Raw genomic sequence first — 19,820 nt, 5'->3', positions numbered from 1 at the left:
CAATCCTTTGCAAGTGTTGTTACATGTGGTCTGCCACTGCAAGGATGATCAGCTGTCCGTCCTGTCTCCCTGTAGCGCTGTCTTAGGCATCTCACAGTACGGACATTGCAATGTATTGCCCTTGCCACATCTGCAGTCCTCATGCCTCCTTGCAGCATGCCTAAGTCATGTTCACACAGATGAGAAGGGACCCTGGGCATCTTTCTTTTGGTGTTTTTCAGAGTCTGTAGAAAGGCCTCTTTTTTTGTGTGTGTCCTAAGTTTTCATGACTGTCACCTTAATTGCCTACCTTCTGTTAGTGTCTTAACTACCGTTCCACAGGTGCATGTTCATGAATTGTTTATGGTTCATTGAACAAGCATGGGAAACAGTTTTTAAACCCTTTACAATGATCTGATTTTTAATTTTTTTTTTACGAATTATCTTTTGAAAGACAGGGTACCGAAAAAGGGACCTTTTCTTTTTTTTGCTGAGTTTATATCTGAAGTAATACGTTCCATCCATAATGGTCTTATATGGGCTGTTGATGTGTATTATGTGATATTGGGTTGCTCAGTGTCATTTGGCAAAGCAGGAATTTAAGATGGCTGCAGTTTTAGTTGTGGTAAGAGGGTGTTTGTTGTGTTGTCAGTTTGTCGTCGCCTCAATAGGTTGATCTCTGCAACCCCCTCTCCCTTTCATAGGCTAGGCCTACGTCATATTAGCTTTGCATTGAATGCACTGAGATGCTGCACAGGCATGCTGCACAGAGGTTTGCATATACAGTGCATTAAAAAGTATTCAGACCCCTTGACTTTTTCCACATTTTGTTACGTTACAGCCATATTCTGAAATGGATTCAATAACTTTTTCCCCCTCATCAATCTACACACAATACCCCATAATGACAATGAAAACAACAGGTTTTTAGATTTTTTTGCAAATTTATTATTTTTTTAAATAGAAAAACTTATTTACATAAGTATTCACACCCTTTGCAATGAGACTTAATTGACATCAGGTGCATCCTGCTTCCATTGATCATCCTTTTAGGTCCTTCTACAACTTGACTGGAGTCCACCTGTGGTAAATTCAATTGATTGGACATGATTTGGAAAGGCACACCTTTCTATGTTAGGTCCCACAGTTGACAGTGCATGTCAGAGCATAACCAAGCCGTGATTGTCCGTAGCGCTCCGAGACAGGATTGTGTCGAGGCACAGAGTTGGGAAGGGTACCAAAACATTCCTGCTGCATTGAAGGCCCAAGAACACAGTGGCCTCCATCATTCTTAAATGGGAAAATGTTTGGATCCACAAAGTTTCTTCCTAGAGCTGGCCAAACGGAGCAATCGGGGGAGAAGGGCCTTGGTCAGGATGGTCACTCTGACAGAGCTCCAGAGTTCCTCTGGAGAACCTTCCAGAACCTTCCAGAAGGACAACCATCTCTGCAGCGCTCCACCAATAAGATCTTTATGGTAGAGTGGCCAGACGGAAGCCACACCTCAGTAAAAGGCACATGACAGCCTGCTTGGAGTTTGCCAAAAGGCAGCTAAAGATTCTCAGACTGTGATCAAGCAAGATGCTCTGCTCTGATGAAACCAAGATTGAACTCTTTGGCCTGAATGCCAAGCATCACTTCTGGAGAGAACCTGGTGCCATCCCTATGGTGAAGCGTGTTGGTTGCAGTGTTGGTTGCATCATGCTGTCGGGATGTTTTTCAGTGACAGGGACGGGGAGACTAGTCAGGATCGAAGGGACAAATGGATGGAGCAAAGTACAGAGATCCTTGATGAAAACCTGCTCCAGATTGCTCAGGACTTAGGGCGAATGTTCACCTTCCAACAGGAGAACGACTATAAGCACACAGCCAAGACGACGCAGGAATGGCTTCGGGACAAGTCTCGATGTCCTTGAGTGGCCCAGCCAGAGGCAGGACTTTGAACCTGATTGAACATCTCTGGAGAGACTTGAAAATAGTTGTGCACCGACGCTCCCCATCCATCCTGACAGAGCTTTTGAGGATCTGCAGTGAAGAATGGGTGTATCTCTCCAAACACAGGTGTGCCAAGTGTATCTTCATACCCAAGACGACTCAAAGCTGTAATCGCTGCCAAAGATGCTTCAGCAAAGTACTGAGTAAATGGTCTGATTACTTATTTAAATGTGATATTTCTTATTTTATTATTGATGTATTTTTCTTCTATAATCCTGTTTTTGCTTTGTCATTGGGTATTGTGTGTAGATCGAGAGGAAAATAACTTAATCCAATTTAGAATAAGGCTGTAACAAAAAGTGGAGGGGTCTGAATACTTTCCGAATGCACTGTAGGCCTACTACTTGTCTGCTAGTGATCTTTCTATACCAGTCTCACATCTGCATTATTATTTTGGGTTCTGCGTTTGGAACGGTCACTCAAGTCTCTTTTTGATGCCTAATCAGAATGCCGCCATGCTAATGTGGACACAAGATGGACAGCCTAACCACAGTATCTTATAGGCTACCCTGTGTAGGAGCCGTAAGTAGATGAGGGCCTCACTACTCTTAGACCTGGAAAACTATTCGACCACATTACAGTATTGTGGCAGTGCATTTAGCCTATGCTTACATCCCATATCCTAGTGCCCACCACCGCCTTATCATTCTGAAACACTGTAACATTACATGTTACACCTCTGATATGTTGCATGAGTGGATGGGCTATTGTCCTTCTGATGTTTTGGAAAACAGCCTACATTTGATTGAGAATTAAAGGCTATGTGCCAGGCATTGCGTGCGGGCACTCGCCAAAATTCAGATTCGTCACCGGCCTAACATAACCACTGTTAATGTTGCACAATGACAATATTTATTTCTGTGTGAAACAACACATGGTTTAGCTATTCTTGGGCACAATTTTAAAGCTGGTTTTGGAAAGTAAATCCTCCAATGCTTCTTGTCTTGTAAACTAACTTTTCTTTGTTTGTTTTCGTGGACGTGATTAGCCTTCGTCAGGATAAATTCCGCCAACCCACATGGAAAAACATGGCCCCCTTTAAGATGGTTTTGATATTGCTTCATATTACCAACCAGTCCATCGGGAGGGAAATGTGTGAACAAACGAAAATAGCAAACAGCTTTATGCTAGTTCTCATGCACTTTTCTCCTATTAAGTGCGTTTGCTGAAAGCTGCATTGTCCAGTGGACTCAAGTTCTTTATTTCACCACCACCGTGTGTGTGTGTGTGTGTGTGTGTGTGTGTGTGTGAGAAAAGCCTAATTCAGAAAACTGTTCCCAGTCAGTCTCTGTGTATGGAATTGAACTATACGTGCAAGCAGAGTACTCTGCATAGATTAGCTCACACGAAAGGTTACCCATGCGTGTACAGTATGTTCATAGTTAGTCTTGCTGTGAGTGGGATGAAGCTTGCCTTGGTTGGTCGCTGTGCGTTGGGCTGTTATAATGGAAGTAATCAAGGCCACCCCAAGTCTGAAATTATTTTGGGGGAATTTCTGTGCATATCAGAACCTAGTGTATATGTGAATGACCTTGCTGTTTGAATTGGATTGGCCTAAATCCTTATATTAACTGTACACATTTTATGGGATAGTTTTTTATTTATTTATTTATTTTCCCCATGAGGCTCATGACAACTGTGATGGATAGGTTAATGCAATTGAAAATGCCTTATAACCAGACCCGCACGGAATATGCGCTTTCAGAATTCCGCCGAAAATCTGTGGAATTTCAAATAGAATGCATACGATTCCAAATCTAAAAATACGCTGCCAACTGATGGCGAAGTTAAATAAAATGTACTTGTTGTATAATTTACACTTTGTTTTCATTGATGTATTTGAATCAATGTAAAGTGTAGCCAGATGTGTAGCTCCTCCCCGGTGTGAGAGGTGCATACAGCACTGTGAGTGAATGACAAGCTGTCTGAGGAGAGAAGTATCTAGCAAACAAATGTCATCAAACAGCGGTGGATCACGTGAGGTCACTACGACACAAGAAGAAGAGGGGCTAGTGGAACAGGTAAGCATTCTGTTGTTTTAGCTAGCTATTAGGTTTGCTCTAGCTAGCTAATATCTGTTCTTGACAATTTACATTTACATCTAGCTAGCTAATATCTGTTCTTGACAATTTACATTCTCAACTGAAACAGTTTGACAAAGTTTGTGGATATATTGTCATTTTGTGACGTTTTGGAGATCCTTTAGGGTTTTGTCAGCGGTTCGGGCGTACACTTAAATTATTTTAAAAAATGTGTTAAGGGTTCTAGCCGATGTTTGGGAGCCAAAGTCTACGCCCCTTCATCGATGATTGGTCAACTGTAGGAGTGAAGTGAGTTTCTGCTTCTTGTCGATTCGAGACAACTTGGTGTGGATTCAACATGGCGAACGACAACTTTGAGCATCGATTGACCGAGGAGCTACAAAAGTACCTACACCAGTACAATTCTAGCCATACAATATATAAAGACCAGCATGTAAATGACAATTCATGGAGGGAGATTGCAGAGACACTGGGGTCTGACCCGAACCCTTGTTTGATAGTGGGTTAGGGTTCAGGACAAGTTCATCAAGGCAAAGAAAATTAACAAGGACCACAGTGGAAATGTCGGTGGAAACTCCACAAATTTTACTGCTGGCTTGTTCGGCATGGGAAGACTGAAAGCAGCATGGCATCTACACCAAAGAATGGGGCATGTTGTATTTTCTATTGTCGCCATTGAAAAGAGCAGCCATGTTTTGCTAACAATAGCTAACCAGTTGGCTTAGGCTACTTGCAGCATACTCGTGCAGGGAAAACAAGCCAACCAACCTAACTTAAGATCTTTACTACTTTTGAGCAAACATAATTTTGTCATAGAAAGAAATTCATAAGCTTCCCACTTTGGTAACACAAGGTTTGGTAGCAAGGTCCAGCTAGTTGAGTAGCTAGGCCAGGCTTTCTCTACTCAAATGTTTGCAACATTATATAGTCTATTGTAGTCTCTGTTAATGATATTGGATGTTCATTAATGTTTTGGATATATGTACTAAATAGCCCTCTACTTTATTTTCAAGACGCAAACACCATTGAATGAAAACAGCACCTGGTTTTGTTCTCTGCGCCCCAGCACTGCATGTTCACCGGCCCCAAGCACTCTACCTCTGCCCCCAGTACTGACTGGTGATCAGCCCTTAACTCATCTCCTGCAATGAGTTGCTGTGCAGAATTAGAAACAATGTCCATGCTGGACCTGCAAAGCTCTATCCTGGGCCCACCTCCAAGACCTACTCCACTGGCTTGCTCCTCACTGATGCCACAGAGCAGCAGGGGTGTGAGAAGGGAAAAAAGAGCTGCAGTCCTTGACACATCACTCTCAAAGGCATTGTAAATGTTTGAAGACATATTTCAAGATTTGGAGAATGTCATGCACCGAGCCACCAGTTTCTCCCAGAGGTAAATAAATAATTTCAGACTTTACTCTGATCCCCTTTCCGCTGTTCTGTTCTTTTTCCTCATCTCCGCACCACACACACACACACACGTATCTCCAGACACTCCTGATTTCCCTTCTCTTCTCATCCTCTCCACAGGGTCCTGGCACCTATAGCTGATTTCATCGATGAACTCCTGTCAACTCCGGGATGGATTTGCTCACCGGCTGCATGAGTTGGTGCATGACTTCAAGAAGAGGACATGTACCGAACGACTTGGAACACAGTGAAATTAACAACCTGTTCTGTTGTTCAGACATCTCAGGAGTCCGACACTAAACCCTTTCATTTTATTCCATTGACACTTTTGTTATTTACATGTCTGTTCATAAGACACTTTCTTTTATTATATTTATTTTTGACTATTGTTCCAATATATATACATACTTTTGTATGTATGTGGACACCTCTGCAAATTAGTGGATTCAGCTATTTCAGTCACACCCATTGCTGACAGGTGTATAAAATCAGGCACACACCCTCTGTAGACAAACATTGGCAGTAGAATGTCCTTAATGAAGAGCTCAGCTACTTTCAACTTGGCACTGTCATAGGATGTCACCTTTCCAACAAGTCAGTTCATCAAATTTCTGCTCTACTAAAGTTGTACTGGTCAACTGGGCTCCCAAGTTTTGCAGTGGTCTAAGGCACTGCATCTCCGTGCTAGAGGCGTCACTACCATATTCACAACCGGCCGTGATTGGGAGTCACACAGAGCGGCACACAATTGGCCCAGCGTTGTTAGTTTGGCCGGGGTAGGCCGTCATTGTGAATATGAATTTGTTCTTACTTGCCTAGTTAAATAAATAATGTGCTGTTATTGTGAAGTGGAAACGTCTAGGAGCAGCAGCAGCTCAGCCACAAAGTGGTAGGCCACAGAAGCTCATATAACGGTACCGCTGAAGCGCATAGCGCGTAAATATTGTCTGTCCTCGGTTGCAACACTCACCACCATGTTCCAAACTGCCTCTGGAAGCAGTCGGCACAAGAACTGTTCATCGGGAACTTTATTAAATGGGTTTCCATGGCTGAGCCCCCGCACACGAGTAAGATCACCATGCACATTGGCTGGAGTGGTGTAAAGCTTGCCGCCATTGGACTCTGGAGCACTTGAAACGTGTTGTCTGGAGTGATGAATCCCGCTTCAACATCTGACAGTCCGACAGACAAATCTGGGTTTGGCGAATGCCAGGAGAATGCTACCTGCCCCAATGCGTAGTGCCAACTATAAAGTTTGGTGGAGGAGGAGTAATGGTCTGGGGCTGTTTTTCATGGTTCCGACTAGGCACCTTATTTCCATTGAAGGGAAATCTTAATGCTACAGCATACAATGACATTCTCAACGATTCTGTGCCTCCAACTTTGTGGCAACAGTTTGGGGAAGGCCCTATCCTGTTTCAGCATTATAATGCTCCCGTGCTCAAAGCAAGATCCATAAAGAAATGGTTTGTCAAGATCGGTGTGGAAGAACTTGACTGGCCTGCACAGAGCCCTGACCTCAACCCCATCCCCATCGAACACATTTGGGATGAATTGGAATGCCGACTGTGAGCCAGGCCTAATCGCCCAACATCAGCGCCTGACCAAACTAATTCTCGTGGCTGAATGGAAGCAAGTCCCCGCAGCAATGTTCCAACATCTAGTGGAAAGCCTTCCCAGAAGAGTGGGGGCTGTTATAGTAGCAAAGGGGGACCACCTCCATATTAATGCCCATGATTTTGGAATGAGATTTTCGACGAGCACTTTTCGACTATTGGTCATGTAGTGTATTTACATCGCTTATAAATATGTATCTACACATGATATTTGACCTTTTTCCCCCCCCTCTTTTTTTATTTTATTTTTAGATGCCTGTTCATAGCAGACACTGTTGTACAGTTTGTCAGAAATATTTGTAACACTTCTATTTTATTCCATACACTGCTTTACGTGTCTGTTCTCGGCAAACAATTTCGTGTTGTATTTTACTTTCAGAAGGTAGAAAAAGGTTTGCGTGCTGAAAAAGCTCTGTTGGCATTTATTCTCAATACAAGGTGTTTCAACGCATTCTATTTGAAGCTGACAAAGTACAGAAGAGCTCTGTGCCACAGAGTTCCTTCTACTTGTGGTGTAGCTCAATCTAATCTAAATTACTGCACGCTGAGAAGTCCCAGAATCAGGTTTAATTTTTATCAAGGTTAAAACTACTGGTTCACCGTGCATACGAAGAACTGAGTATTTGTGTCCTAGAATCCTTATCCTTGAAGCCGAATGCATTCTCTGACTCTCGGACAATGAGAGTAGTGTTAGTTCCAGGTATGCCCAGGTTTATTGAGATGGACACCTGTGAATGAGAGGTAACGGGTGTCAGATATATACTGTACAAAAATGTAAAAGCCACTTGCAAGAATTTCTAAGATTTTACTGAGTTACAGTTCATATAAGGAAATCGATCAATGGAAATCAATTCACTAGGCCCTAATCTATGGATTACATGTCTGCAGGGATGCTTCTATGAGTGGGCCTTGGACGGAATAGGCACATCCACTGGGGAGCCAGGCCCAGCCAATCAGAATGAGTTTTCCCCCACAAAAGGGCTTTATTACAGACAGAAATACTCATCAGCATGAGATTATTTTTTTATGTGCAGTGGCAAAAATATATACTGTATATATTTGCGGCCATCTGAGTGAACTAATCCATTGCCAAAGCATAGGCTAAAAGCCAAATCGGGCTCTGTACCGCATCGCCATGCCCCTCCCAAATGTAACGATCCGGAGGGCTCTAAGAGCTCCGCATTGACATGCTTGGTGAGGGCACGTCGGGGCGAAACATCCTGTATAATCACAAACTCACTTTCTTGAAAACTTCCTTCACAACAGCTCTGTACTGTGCTCCACAAAATGCAAGAAGTGTGAATGCCCTGACTTCTGCAGAGGCCGTATCTCCGTAAATGCTGCATGGCCAATGCAGACGTCGGAATGCCCATGCAGTGCCCAGATGCACAATGCACTTCTCTCTCCAGAATGTTCTCTCTCCCGCCAGTTTGTGCACATTCATTTTTTCATAACTTCAGTGTGTGTTTGATTGTTAGTGTATATCAATTCCCCATTACATACATTGCCTTCGGAATGTATCCAGACCCCTTGACCTTTTCCACATTTCGTTAGGTTACAGCCTTATTCAGATTTATTGAAAAATGTATATATATAAATCAATCTACACACACAATACCCCATAATGACAATGCAAAAACGGGTATTAAAAATGTTTGCCAAAAAAAAGTATTAAGACCTTTTACTTGGTACTTTATTGAAGCACCTCTGTTAGTGATTACAGCCTTGAGTTGTCTTTGTTATGAAGCTACAAGCTTGGCACACCTGTATTTTGGGAGATTCACCCATTCTTCTCTGCAGATCCTCTCAAGCTCTGTCAGGTTGGATGGGGAATATTGATGCACAGCTCTTTTCAAGTCTCTCCAGAGATGTTTGATCGGGTTCAAGTTCGGGCTCTGGCTGGGCCACTCAAGGACATTGAGACTTGTCCCAAAGTCACTCCTGCGCTGTTTTGGCTGTGTGCTTAGGGTTGTGGTCTTGTTGGTAGGTGAACCTTCATCCAGTCAGGTCCTGAGCACTCGGGAGCAACCTTTCATTAAGGATCTCTCTACTTTGCTCCGTTCATTTTTGCTTCGATCCTGAGTAGTCTCCCAGTCCCTGCTGCTGTAAAACATCCCCACAGCATGATGCTGCCACCACCATGCTTAACCCTATGGATGTTGCCAGGTTTCCTCCCGACATGACGCTTGGCATTCAGGCCAAAGAGTTTTAATCTTGGTTTCCTCATTGCCTGAGGAGTCTTTTTAGGTACCTTTTTGCTAAACTCCAAGCGGGCTGTCGTGAGCATTTTACTGAGGAGTAGCTTCTGTCTGGCCCCTCTACCATAAATGCCTGATTGGTAGAGTGCTGGTTGATGATGGTGATGGTTGTCCTTCTGGAAGGTTATCCCATCTCCACAGAGGAACTCAGGAGCTCAGACAGAGCGACCATCAGGCTCTTTTCTCCCCCGATTGCTCAGTTTGGCCTGGCGGACAGCTGTAGGAAGGGTCTTGGTGGTTCCATTCCATTTAAGAATGATTGAAGCAAGGAAACAACTTTGTTCTTGGGGACCTTCAATGCTGCAGAAATGTTTTAGTACCCTTACCCGGATCTGTGCCTCGACACAATCCTGTCTCAGAGCTCTACGGACAATTCCTTCCACCTCATGGCTAAGTTTTTGCTCTGACATGCACTGTCAACTGTATAACCTTATATAAACAGGTGTGCCTTTCCAAATCATGTCCAATCAATTGAATTTACGACAGGTGGACTACAATGAAGTTGTAGAAACTTTTCAAAGATGATAAATGGAAACAGAATGCACCTGAACTCAATTTAGAGCAAAGGGTCTGAATACTTAGTTTAGGTATTTGATTTTTTAAATTGTATTATATACATTTAAAGAAATTTGGATTTCACTTTGTCATTATGGGTATTGTGTGTAGATTGCCTGCTGAAATGTTTTTATTTAGCCCGTTTTTAGATTAAGACTAATAAAACGTGGAAAAGGTCCAGGGGTCTGAAAATTTTCCGAAGGCACTGTTTATCACCAGTAGAACATTTTACTGTTAATTCCTTTCATTTCTGATCTATGTTTTTTTTTTGGTTTACGGTTATTTCTGTTAATGAATTCGATGTTTTTTTTTCTTTTACTGTTTTCATTTTCGGACTGGACACATTGTTTGTATGGCACATAACCTATGCAACACTTGTGAGAAACAAGTTTTGGTTCATTTAATTCTATTTAGTTCTGTCAATTCAATTTAGTCATTGTGTTTTGTTTGGAGTGCTCCTGTCAATGTTAAGTAAGGCCGCACACCTGATTACACTTAGAAGTAGTCCTATAGGCTACCTGGCCTGCACGCAAATGTAGGCATATAAATTTGCCCCTTTGGGGATCTGATAGTATTTCTGATTGGCTTAACTTACCAACACTAATGAGCTGTGGGAGCTTTTCAAAATAATGTTTTCTTCACCTCAAACAGTAAGCAAACAGTCTGTTTTTACATCAATTGAGTGACTACAGCTCTCTCCCTTTTGATAACCACTCAACGTGAAAGGGAAAAATGTAATAAAATAGGCCTACCTGATTACTTCTTACCCGTGCTTGACTTGGATTGAAATAGGTTTCGGTGCTCATTTTAGGTACTGGTACTGTTTTTATATTTAGGTGCAATAGGTCCACAATGCTTTTGAGCTAGTATTCTATAAGAGGAACAGGAGTACAAGCGCTATAAAATTTGAGGTGTCTGTACTCTGGTCCAGTGAGCTCCTGCCCAAGTCAAGCACTGCTTCTTATCCCTTGCACAAATAGCCTGTGTCTGTCCAGAGCTCACTGGGGTGGGAAACTCTTGAGGAACCAGAATATTTTATACAATGTTGCAAGTTCGCTTGCTCAAGGTTCTGGCTGGACCAAAGTTAATAGTTGATAAAAATGTTTCAAGTTCGTTGCAGACATGCCATGATGCTTAGTCAGTGATTTATTGGATATTTATTTTTATCAGGATATTTTCTACCTACAGGCTACAATGTTTTTATTTGTAGGCTTTATGTAGGGTATTTTTACATAGTTGCAATAGAAGTTACTTTTGGGGTTTGTATTATCTTCATTTAGATTTGGATAGCATTTTGATTAACCATATGACAAAGATTGAGATATGAATACATTTATAATAATAATGTTCCAACATCTAGTGGAAAGCCTTCCCATAAGAGTGAAGGCTGTTACAGCAGTAAAGGGGAGACCAACTCCATTTTTAATGCCCATGATTTTGAAGTGAGATGTTCGACAAGCAAGGGAGCATGCGAGCACACTCGATCGCTTAGGCTAGCCGAACTGAAGCATGCTGACGCCTTTAGCCTACCATGAGCAACCTTATGCACTTATGCACATCCACTGGTTTGGATGGTACGAGTTAGACAGCAAACCGGGTGTCATTGTTTACAATGAGCACACGACGGTAAATGCTGTTGAGGCTGGCGATGAATGCCGTCAACCTAAAGTATTTCAACTTTTGCCGCCTGCCGTAGCTTTGAAGTTCAACAGGATTTCGATTTGCACTGTTTGTTTACTGAAATCACCATAGCAACGCATATGTAGTGCTTTTGTCGTTACGGTTGCCATCTTTCTTTCTTTCTTGGCCCGCTATGCCAACTGGTATGACGGTGTTTGCGTCCCTCGTCTAAATGCAAAATTAGGCCTATGCTCATTACACACTGTCCACTGTGGGCTCTCTCCCCACTCGGATGTGGGTGTGTTGAATGTTTTTGTTTTGTTGAATGCAACAATTATTTTGGCATTAAGAGGGATATAGCGATCAACGTCCTAATAATGTATTAAGGATACCGGTATTTGTGCCCACCACTTCTATCACGTGCATATATCACGAGAGTGATGTTCACTACATTTTCTACCAAACGTGACATATTAGTCATGTCTCATGCCTCTGTCTTTAGAATAGTGACGTATGCAGTCATTTTGTCATGCCCACGCGACTTGGGTGCTTGTTGTGTTCCATCTTGGTCAGTTGGTTATTGTAAGAGAGAATGTGTTCTCAATGACTAGCCTGGTTAAATAAAGGTACAATTTTAAAGAAAGTCCTTGGTAAAAAAAAAAAATGATAAGAGAATTCCTCTGATTCTAGCTTGCTCTGAATGTCATGAGTTGTGTTAGTCAGTCATTGGCTGCTCTAGACCAGGGGTGAATAGGCCTTGGTTAATCATAGTAATCAGTCATTTGCTGAGGAGTCTGGCTCTGATTCGTCGGGCATCTTAATATTCATCATCTCCAGCAGAATACAAGTGGCTACATACACTGAGTGTACAAAACATTAGGAACTCCTTCCTAATATTGAGTTGCACCCCCCCCTTTCCATCAGAACAGCGTCAGTTCATCGGCCGATGGACTCTACAAGGTGTCAAGCTTTCCACAGGGATGCTGGCCCACGTTGACTAATGCTTCCCACATTTGTGTCAAGTTGGCTGGATGTCCTTTGGGTGGTGGACCATTCTTGATACACACAGGGAAACTGTTGAGCGTGAAAAACCCAGCAGCGTTGCAGTTCTTGACGCACTCAAATTGGTGCATCTGGCACCTACTACCATACCCCGTTCAAAGGCACCTAAATATTTTGTCTTGCCTTTACACCCTCTGAATGGCGCACACACGCAATCGACGTCTCAACCTGTCTCCCCTTCATCTACACTGATTTGAAGTGGATTTCACAGGTGACATCAAGGGATCATAGAAAGAGCAAGTGTTCCTAATATTTTGTTTTTAAGGTTAAAAAGACGAGGGCCTAAAAATTATTCCGACATCACAAGGTAGGATTAAAAGAAAGAAAAACAGGGATTTTCAAACACAGATTCGCTGTGACGTGGGAAAATACCCTCCCTTTGGCTAGAAACTCATAGCATGTTTAAAAATGTATTTCATTGGGTAGAACCATGTCATGCAATAAAATGCAAATTAATATCTTAAAAATCATACAGGATGATTTTCTGGATTTTTGTTTTAGATTCCGTCTCATACAGTTGAAGTGTACCTATGATAAAAATTACGGACCTCTACATACTTTGTAAGTAGGAAACACTGCCAATTTAGCAGGTTATCAAATACTTGTTCTCCCCACTGTATGTAGACAATGGCATTGTGCTGGAGATGAAATGAAAACAAGGTTGAAAAGTGGTATAGTTGCCCTTTAACTCAGTTGCAGCTGACTGTGCAAAATCCCTGTTTGTCTATTGAAAAAGGTTCCACTCTGCCTATGTATATCACTGTTGTATCCAGCAATGCCTAGTTATTGATGCTAGTACAGACTGTAGAGCCTGCTCTGCTTGGCTCATTTAACTGGGCCAACTATGTTATGTAACTGGGGCAACTATGTTATCTGTGCCAATGCGGGCGGGAGGGAGCCAGGGAGTACAACATGGCAGTTTGGAGAGCAAATGAGATCTCCCACTACTAGAGGTTTGAAGTCAATCAATGGGTTCATTTGGAAGGAAATGCAGTGTTAAACAGATCCATTACCTTTGGTAAGGAGGGGAGACAGCTGCCTGCCACAAGTTGAGTCTATTAGCCTTAACATGATCTTGGAGAAGCAAACTATTTTGAAGGCAGTTTAGGGTCCCTGCTCTCAAGAACCTAGTATAACTCACACACAAACCAATTAATCAGTGTGCATATGTGGGCTGGCTCTCTGTCTGCTGTCTACACTGTTGTGACAGGGAAAGTTCTTGGTCAGGTCCAGACTGGCTCTGTAATACAGTACATACCAGCAGATCAGCTGGGAGAAGGCAGATCCCTGGGTTCATTTATAGCCATGGCCTTGTCTCTGTATGTTTGCCTGGCAACTCCTCACTCACCGTAACACTCCAATTACACCCCCCCCAAATCACTCACTCGCTCTCACTCACACAAGAATCACCCAATTTCCCCCCCCCACACCCAGAGTTTGTCTATAGCAGTGGTTCCCAAACTTTTTATATTCCCGTACCCCTTCAAACATTCAACGTATCCCCTCTAGCATCAGGATCAGCTCACTCTCAAATGTTTTTTTCTTACCACCATTGTAAGCCTGCCACACACGATACAATACATGTATTAAACATAAGAATGAGTGAGTTTTTGTCACAATCCAGCTCCTGGGAAGTGACAGAGCTCTTATAGGACCAGGGCACAAATAATAATCAATCATTTTGCTCGTTATTTAACCATCTTATATATAAAAACTGATTTGTTAATTGAAAATTGTGAATAACTCATCACAGGTAAATGAGAAGGGTGTGCTTGAAAGGATGCAGACAACAAATCATTTTCCACACACAGTGTTTGCCTGTATTTAGTTTTCATGCTAGTGAGGGCTGAGAATCCACTCTCACATAGGTACGTGGTTGCAAAGGCATTAACTTCTTAACAACGCGATTTGTCAAGGCAGGATACTCTGAGCGCAGCCCAATCCAGAAATCTGGCAGTGGCTTCTGATTTTAAATGCAATTTTCACAGAACCGCTTGTTGCAATTTTGATGAAGCTCTCTTGTTGACTGGAGGCAAGGCATTGAGGGGATAACGAATCCAGTTGTTTGTGTCAGCCGGTTTGGGAAAGTACCTGCGTAATTGCACACCCAACTCACTCAGGTGCTTCGCTATATCACATTTGACATTGTCCGTAAGCTTGAGTTCATTTGCACACACACAAAATCATACAATGATGGAAAGACCTGTGTGTTGTCCTTGTTAATGCAGACAGAGAAGAACTCCAACTGCTTAATCATAGCCTCAATTTTGTCCTGCACATTGAATATAGTTGAGTCCCTGTAATCCTAGATTTAGATCATTCAGGAGAGAAAAACATCACCCAGATAGGCCAGTCGTGTGAGAAACTCATCATCATGCAAGCTGTCAGACAAGTGAAATTTATGGTCCGTAAAGAGAACTTTAAGCTCGTCTCTCAATATAAAAAAAAAAAATTATACTTTGTCCCTTGATAACCAGTATGTTATAAAAGCGTTACATATCATTGCATAGTCCAAAAAATACACAAGATTACAGGGGCTTTGCTTTAACAAAGTTAACAATTTTCTAGGTAGTGTCCAAAACGTCTTTCAAGCTGTCAGGCATTCCCTCGGCAGCAAGAGCCTCTCTGTGGATGCTGCAGTGTACCCAAGTGTTGTCGGGAGCAACTGCTTGCACGCGTTACCACTCCACTATGTCTCCCTGTCATGGTTTTTGCACCATCGGTACAGATGCCAACATGAGCAGCAGCTACGTTTGGCTACATACGGACCGTTAGTGGAATTCCCGCGAGAGAGTAACGGTTAATGTGATTGGATGTTAATTATTTGACTAGGCTACCTGTATTTGACATTGTGTTGTTATTTCGCTGAACACTAGATGGTTTAACCTACTCAGGCAAGAAAAAAACCTCACCCAAATGTATACCCCTGTTTTTCAATATAAATGGACTGTTTGAAAACATTTTTATTTGGCATACCCCAGACGGCATTGCAGGGGTATGCACAATGATCAATAGGATCACTACCATTTTGAATTTGCAGAATTGCTACATTGTCTAGGCCTAACAAAATGTTAAGGGGTTTCATGCAATTGTTAATGTAGGTCATGTATTGTTTAGTGATGTAGGTCATGTAATGTAGGTCATGCATTGTTTAGTGATGTAGGTCATGTATTGTTTAGTAATGTAGGTCATTCCTGTACCCTACGATTCGTCTAATCTGATATGTGTTCATGTCTGGCAGGGCTTGGTCACTATCCATGGAAAAAGTGGGCAAGATGTGGAGCAACCTGAGGAACCGATGCCAGACCCTCTTCCACAGTGACGGTGCGGGACCCAGTACAGAGAACAGCGTGGTGGAAGAGGATGGTATGCACTGTGTGGCGGACCTGGGACGGGGAGAAACTTCAGGAGAGGCCCAGGCATCTCGGGCCTCCATCCTTTCCCGAAGCCTCTTGCCGCTTCCCGGGGTTACTGGAGGGCGACGTCACAACTGTGTGTCGGACATCCCCCAGATGGTAGAGAGAACCACAGACAGAAAAGACAATGAGGAAGCGAGGGGGGCTCCTTGGGGAATCCCTATGGGCCGGAGAGACTCGTACTCGCGCCATGCACCTTGGGGGGGCAAGAAAAAACACTCATGTTCCACTAAGACCCAGAGCTCCATGGATACAGACAGGCGGTCTGGACGCGCGCGCGGTGCCGCTGGGCGAAGGGAGCGTCGCTACGGGGTCAACTCCATCCAGGAGATGGATGACTCTGGAGACGGGGGGCGTAGTCTGAGCACCCGCTCCCTGCGCCAGCGGCTTAGCGACACAGTGGGCCTGTGTCTACCCCTTCCCCCCCGCCGCCGCTCCCTCTCCTCCTCCCCCCAAACCCCCACCATCTCCAAGCGCAAGATCCACCTGACAGAGCTGATGCTGGAGACCTGTCCCTTCCCCCAGGGCTCGGACCTGGCCAACAAGTGGCACCTGATCAAGCAGCACACAGCGCCTGTCAGCCCGCATTCCTCCACGGCTCTGCTAGACGCCTTTGACCCGGCCCACCCCTCCCCCGAGGACGAGGAGGAGCGTCTGCGCGAACGCCGCAGGCTCAGCATTGAGGAGGGAGTGGACCCCCCACCCAACGCCCAGATTCACACCCTGGAGGCCTTGGCGCAGTGCTCCTCTCTGTACAAACTGGGACCAAAGATGGCCCCTGGCATTGCAGAGGCCTCTGGGGAGGGCACCATGGCCAGCTGCTCAGGAGGGGCGGCTGGGTCGTCGGGCTCGTCGTTACAGGTGCTCGGAGGGGCTACAGCCCAGCTGGCTGACTGCGACTCGGAGGAGGACTCCACCACCCTTTGCCTGCAGGCCCTGAGGCCTAAGCTACGCCACACGTCCGGGGATGGCCATCTGAGTCGGAACCAGTCTGGGCCCTGGAAGGTGCACACCCAGATAGACTACATCCACTGCCTGGTGCCGGACCTGCTTCAGATCACTGCGCTGCCCTGCTACTGGGGCGTGATGGACCGCTACGAGGCAGAGGCTCTGCTGGATGGCCGGCCTGAGGGCACCTTCCTGTTACGCGACTCGGCCCAGGAGGACTACCTGTTCTCGGTCAGCTTCCGTCGCTACAACCGATCGCTGCACGCCCGCATCGAGCAGTGGAACCACAACTTCAGCTTCGACGCCCACGACCCCTGCGTGTTCCACTCGTCCACCGTCACGGGCCTACTGGAGCACTACAAGGACCCCAGCGCCTGCATGTTCTTTGAGCCGCTGCTCACGGCGCCTCTCCACCGGACCTTCCCCTCCGGCTTGCAGCACCTGGCCCGCGCCGCCATCTGCCGCCGGACCACATACGACGGCATCGGCGCCCTGCCGCTGCCCCCGGCCCTGCAGGACTTCCTCAAGGAGTATCACTACAAACAGAAAGTGCGTGTGCGCTGGCTGGAGAGGGAGCCGCCACTCAAGGTCAAATAGGGGAGCGGTATCTGGCGGCCTGTGCGCCGCGGACGGAGTTGAAACAGAAAAATCCCTGCCAATCAGGAGAGGCCATACTGAATGAACAAAGCACTACTCAGTCAGGCAAGGAGGGGTAACAGGAGAAACCAGGAGTTAGGTGAAGTGAGCTATCCAAGATTCATTCTAATCTCGTTATTGTTTTAGTTATCATTTACATCACTTGGGATACATATGTATCGTTATATTCAGTACAATGCTGTCTGGCAAGCACATGGTTTTTAATGTTGAACAGGTTCTGAAAGGGAGAGCACAAGCCTTCATGCTTTGTGTCCCTCTCACCTCTTTCATTCTGTCAAATGTCTGCCTGATCCCACAGCATGAGCTGCCTGCATGCCCTCTCCCCCCCCTCCCCCCAGTCTCTATCTAGGCCCACATGGTTAGCTAGCTATGTTGTACAGTTCACTTGTGCTTTCTATCTTTCCTTTTCCATTTTCTTGATCAAGTGACTATACTGCCTGGCGGGCATTGTTAGGCCTCAGGTGTAATGTTAATCATCACTCTCCTGGGAGGGGGGGGGGGGGTTGTCCTACAGACAGGCACCCCGACATCATGCATCAATGAGTAGGTCTATGTGTAAAAAAAAAAAAATTAGAAGGTGCTGTTTAGAGGTTCTGTCCTGTAGGTCTTCACCCCAAGGGCAGCGCGGAACGTGGCCACGTCCAAGGGTGCTGCTGCTACATCCTGCCTCCGTACACCTATAGGGAGCAGGGCATACACAGGAGTGGGTGTGTGGTTACAGCGACTCCTGGGCTTTTTGATATCCTCACTGTGATTTCTCTAAGCATGAATCATCGTCTCCCACTGCTACTGTGTTGCCACAGAAGTGCAGCTCTTATAATGGAACAATACTAACAATATTTGTCCTGGTTGTTTTCTCTCGTCTGTCAGTGGCTCAAACTGGCAACAGAACACTTTAACTTGGTCTGGTTTGTTTCTGGTCCTGCGTTCTGCCTTCATGGTGTCACACTGTGCCATCCTCAGGGTTAACTTGTTATAATTCAGGCCCATTGTTAGGTCAACGATTGAGCCCAATGGTAGAGTGAATGCCAAGAGTGTGTAAATATGTTATCAAGGCAACGGGTGAAAAGTATCAAATGTATTTAGATTTGGTTACTACATGTCGGCGACAGCCGTGCGGCCCAAGTAGGCAACGGCATGGGGATTTTGTCTTCAGTCTCAAAAACCTGTTTGGGACAGCGAAATTGTGGCCAAAATCGTGTAGTGTACACCCAGCTTGACCTAACTAAACTGACCAAGACGTTACTCAAACAACATACTTTTACATAATTCTACCCCAAAACAATGACAATTTCTCTCACCCAGTGGCGTATGGGCTATTTAGGTATGCGCTGATGCCACCCAGTGATAGGCAGTAGGCCTACCCAGTTTATCAAAGGCAGGGGGCGCAAAATATTGTCCATGCCCAGCGCGCTTCACCGGTGCAGTACTCCACCAATGTTCAGTCAAAAGATTATCCAACATAAATCATGTAGCATACCGTAGAAAGTGGCGTTTGCTGTAGCCTCCATGCTGGAGATAAAATGTATGTCAATGTCGTGAGACGGACACTTTACTTTATGCAGGTTTCTCCGATCAAATAGCCAAACCTAAATTGCGCACAATCGCATGAAGAACGCTCATCGACGTATGACATGTTAACAAACAACATTTACAAAAACGGGACGAGTCAAAGTCAAATGGACAATATCTGGAAAGGAAAATCAAGCTACTCACAGCTAATGTTCAGGGAGTTTCACCCATTAGGCTAAATTGACATGATAATCAGCGATTTTCAAGTTTGTATTCGTCCATTTTTTTTTCTTCCACGAGCTGCATCATAGCGGGAAAATAAAGACTTCTGCATTTCCAGCTGTGTGAACACATGGATTCTCCTTGTAAATAGGCTGAGGATAACTCCTGATGATGTTGGGGTAGCTTATTCAGAGCTTAAATAGCCCAAATGATTAGTCACAGGAATCAGGACTAATAATGCCAATGCAACTGCCTGTTTTTACAAACGGTAGGCCAACCACATGGATGGACATTCATAAAATTCCGTTGCGGGCCAACATTGTAAGGGAGGGCGGCAATTTTTTTTGGTCTCATCTAGGGTGGCATAATGGCCAGGAAAGGGCCTGCTTCGCGTTGTCACTACTAGCCATGTCCTATAATAACCCAGCATATTGTGAGAGCTGGCATCAGGAGGACAAATACAACAAAGCGTAACCTATGTGCCTTTCATTAGAGCCTCCTGTTTGAATCCATACTTTTTAGGGTCTTT

At 44.6% G+C, this 19,820-nt stretch overlaps 1 protein-coding gene across 1 annotated transcript in view; it reads left to right on the top strand.

The window, feature by feature from the left end:
* The window catches only part of LOC115113334 (suppressor of cytokine signaling 5-like), a 29,442-nt gene extending 10,034 nt beyond the window's left edge, over positions 1-19,408 (top strand). The window contains exon 2 of the mRNA XM_029640861.2: positions 15,778-19,408. Within this exon, the coding sequence (XP_029496721.1) occupies positions 15,794-17,497 (1,704 nt within the window). The 5' untranslated portion in view covers positions 15,778-15,793 and the 3' untranslated portion in view covers positions 17,498-19,408. The remainder of the gene's footprint in view (positions 1-15,777) is intronic.
* The last annotated feature ends 412 nt before the right edge of the window (positions 19,409-19,820 follow it).

The sequence above is a fragment of the Oncorhynchus nerka genome, linkage group LG28 (assembly GCF_034236695.1).
Source record: "Oncorhynchus nerka isolate Pitt River linkage group LG28, Oner_Uvic_2.0, whole genome shotgun sequence".
Classification (NCBI taxonomy): Eukaryota; Metazoa; Chordata; class Actinopteri; order Salmoniformes; family Salmonidae; genus Oncorhynchus; species Oncorhynchus nerka.
Note: the sequence above shows the minus strand (reverse complement) of the source record. Positions and strands in the feature narration are given on the sequence as shown.